The 3,805-nt window shown below is 41.2% G+C and overlaps 1 protein-coding gene across 8 annotated transcripts in view; it reads right to left on the bottom strand.

The window, feature by feature from the left end:
• Positions 1-3,481, bottom strand: part of Wrn (WRN RecQ like helicase) — a 139,864-nt gene extending 136,383 nt beyond the window's left edge. For 6 of the 8 annotated variants that reach the window (XM_048792752.1, XM_048792753.1, XM_048792757.1 and 3 more), the window contains exon 1: positions 3,079-3,481. In XM_048792752.1, coding sequence (XP_048648709.1) covers positions 3,079-3,169 — 91 coding nt within the window. In that variant the 5' untranslated portion in view covers positions 3,170-3,481. The remainder of the gene's footprint in view (positions 1-3,078) is intronic. The other 2 variants (XM_048792755.1, XM_015501241.2) reach the window with 2 other exon arrangements.
• Between the last annotated feature and the right edge of the window lie 324 nt (positions 3,482-3,805).

Below are 3,805 nucleotides of genomic sequence, written 5' to 3'. Positions count from 1 at the left end.
TATATATATATATATATATATATATATATATATATATATATATATATATATATATATATTTGATGAAGCTAGCCATCTTATTATAGCTATACAAGAAACCACCCTGAAGGTGGTTTCATAGAAGTCAATGCACAGGGCCAGAAAATTGTCAGAAAGCCACTCTACCTCAGGATGTATCTATTAAAGATGTCAACAAATAACCTCTTTTTTAAATTTGTTTTTTAGTAGTTGTAGATGGACAATATGCCTTTATTTTATTTGTTTATTTTTTATGTGGTGCTAAGGATTAAACCCAACGCCTCACATGTGTAGGCAAACAGTCTGTCACTGAGCTACTACACCCTCAGTCCAACAAATAACCTCTTATTGCTAAAGTCAGCTTGACTTTGGTTTTTCCAATGAAAGCATGTTTGTTAACAGGATAAGATAACTAAAACCTAAAACCTAATACCAATTTTTTTTAACCATGTTGGGGATAAAACCCAGGGCTTCTATCACTGAGCTACATACATCCTGGCCCTAACACCTCCTCTTAATCTGATCTCTTAAGACAATATAAAATTCCATTATCTTTAGCTATGATAAACAGAGTACTCTAAGATTTCATCTCACTCCAGTCAGAAGGGGAGCTATCAAGAATACAAACAATAGGGCTGGGATTGTGGCTCAGCAGTAGAGCACTCACCTAGCACGATCCTTAGCACCACATAAAAATAAAGGCATTGTGTTGTGTCCATCTACACCTAAAAAATAAATATTAAAAAAAAGAATACAAACAATAATAAGTGTTGGCGAGGATATGGGGGAAAAGGCACAATCATACATTGTTGTTGGGACTGCAAATTGGTGCAGCCAATATGTAAAGCAGTATGGAGATTCCTTAGAAAACTTGGAACGGAACCACCATTTGACCCAGCTATCCCACTCCTCGGTGTATACCCAAAGGACTTAAAAACAGCATAGTATAGGGACACAGCCATATCAATAGCTAAATTATGGAACCAACCTAGATGCCCTTCAGTGGATGAATGGATTAAAAAATGTGGCATATATACACAATGGAACATTACTCAGCATAAAAGAGAATAAAATCATGCCATTTGCAGGTAACTGGATGAAGTTGGAGAATATAATGCTAAGTGAAGCAAGCCAATCCCACAAAACCAAAGGCCTAATGTTTTCTTTCATATGAGGATGCTGACTCATAATGGTGATGGGGGGAGGGGGGAGCATGGGAGGAATGGAACTTTAGATAGTGCAAAGGGGAAGGAGGGGAAAGGAGGGGGTAAAGGGGAAGGAATGATTGTAGAATGAGTTAGACATCATCAACCTAAGTACATATATGAAGACACGAATGGTGTGAAAATACTTTGTGTACAATCAGTGACTTGAAAACTTGTGCTCTATATGTGTAATATGAATTGCATTCTGCCATCATGAATAACAAATTAGAATAAATAAATAATTTAATTTTAAAAATTCCATTATCTTTAGCTATGATGACTTATTTAACTATTCCTTACTGATGACAGGATACTTGAAAAAATTACCATAAATAATCCTCAATGAACACCATGTACATATGTGGGGGTTTCTAGACATTATTATTATTATTATTATTATTTCTAAAGGTTCCTAGATATGAAACTACAAGGTCATAGAGTACTCCTGCTTCTCTGCCTGACTTCTCATGAATGCATTATTCACAATAGTCCATTAACCCCAAAAGGAAAAACCAGCCCAAGAAGCAGACTGCACAGAAAATCAGGAAAAAAACTTTACACTAGCTGGATTAGAATAAACCCTTAGTGAAGGATTTTGAACTGACAAGCAAAGATATTAAAAAACAAGGCATTAGTAGCACATGCCTAAAATAGGAGGATCACTTGAGCACAAGAGTTCATGACCAGCCTAGGCAACATAGTGAGATTCTGTTAAGAAAAAAAAAGGAAGACAGAAAGAAAAAGATGGTTTAAGTTACTTACTACTCCGACAACAATACTTTGATAAAAACAAATCCATAAAGGGCCTATGGGTTAATTATGAGTTGTAATATAACCACATATAATTCAATATCTAACTTTCCAGAGTTAAACAGAAATCAATTAAAGGTATTTGAGTTGGATATTTATGGACTTCCATCATCACCATAACTATCAATATCACAACCATTTATATCTATGTCCTATCCCCCACTTGTCCACTGGGTCAAAATTCCACAGGAAATAAGATAGTCACAAGGTAATCAATCTCTCAATTCTTTCAGCTCTTTACTCAATTAGCTTCTCAGTGAGGTTTTTCCCAGACCAATTATTGTAAAATTACAGATCCCACCCATACTCGTCATTCCTTTCTTATATTATTCTCCATAGGATTTTCACCTTCCAGCATACTACACATTTTACTTTTTGCATATCTCTTTGCACTAAAACGTAAGCACTAATAGCAAAGAGATTTTTCTGCTTTACACATTGTTGGTATCTCTGTTAAGTATTTGTTGCATTAACACAGGGACGGCTGGTGATACAGCTCAGTGGTAGAGGACTTGCCTAGCATGGGCAGTGTCCTAGGTTCGATTCCCAATCATCGCAAAAACCAACAGGGCTGGGGATATAGTTCAGTGGGAGACCCTGGGTTCAATCCCCAGCACGGAAAGTTAAATAAATGGAGACAACTATGTCAGGGAAATCTGAACTGCCCTACCCATCTGGACCTCCAACATCCTTTATATGGTCAGTAAACCATATGAAGTCTAAACTAACACCCTAAAAATTTTATTGCCATCTCTAACAGGAAGTAATATCTTTACATATCAAATCTATCCAGAGAACAAGTCAGACCCAACCAGAAGAAAACTGAATATAGACTGAAGAAACCCAACACAACTTGCTAAACCACAGATACCAGGTTTTTTCCCTAGACTTTTGTTCGGTAAACATGGAGTGTCTCGATTATAGGAATAGCAAAAGATCAGAAATGAAAGATAGTTCCAACCAATAGACAACCAGTCACACACGCAGGGGGCGGAAGGGGCGTGGAAGCACAGCTACAGACTGATAAAACTCCGAGAAGGCCTACCCGCGGTCTGTGGTCCTCTTCCCGGAGGGAACAGGAAAAAGAGACAGTCCATTTCTACGAATCTCCCAAACAGCGCAGGGACCTGCACCATAGGTCTGAACACCTCCAAGTGTCGGAAAAGCTTAAAATGGCATCCCCCGGGGTGGGAAGCTAAGGGAAGCAGGAGTGGCGAGGGTACGTTACCCTGAGAAGAGCCAGTTCAACGGGAATTCTCCAGCTGGAAGTTTTGTGGAACGCCACAACACCAAGGCCTGTAACCCAGGCATCCAGGCTAGGCACCAAATCAACCAAATTTACTCCGGCGCTGCAGAGTACACAAGGGAGTTTCACTGGCGCGCACTGTACACATCAGCTCTGGGAGACCGTCTTTTCCCTGGCCCCGCCCCCGAATGACAGAGCTCGGGCGGCGTTGTAGCCCTCCCACCACAATCCTTTCCGCTGGGGCTGGCGCGCCGTGGCACGCATGCGCAAATGTTGGGTGCCGCTGAGCACGTCGGGAAGTGTAGTCGCCGTGCAGGTGCCGGTGAGCCGCCAGAGTCCTACATCCCGGCGGAATCCGTGGAAGTCTGAGCACTCCTACCACCCTATCCTTATTCCCATCTTCACACCTGTCTAGTCACCTCACACGCACGCTCCATCCCCACGCGCTGGGCTTCCGTCAGGGCGCGTCCCGAGGGACGGCTCCAGACCCCTTCGTCCCTTCAGCTGGCTGTACCGGGGAGGCGGG

The sequence above is a fragment of the Marmota marmota genome, unplaced genomic scaffold (assembly GCF_001458135.2).
Source record: "Marmota marmota marmota unplaced genomic scaffold, marMar, whole genome shotgun sequence".
NCBI classification, from domain to species: Eukaryota; Metazoa; Chordata; class Mammalia; order Rodentia; family Sciuridae; genus Marmota; species Marmota marmota.
The sequence above is the reverse complement of the archived record's forward strand: the minus strand, read 5'-3'. Positions and strand labels throughout refer to the sequence as shown.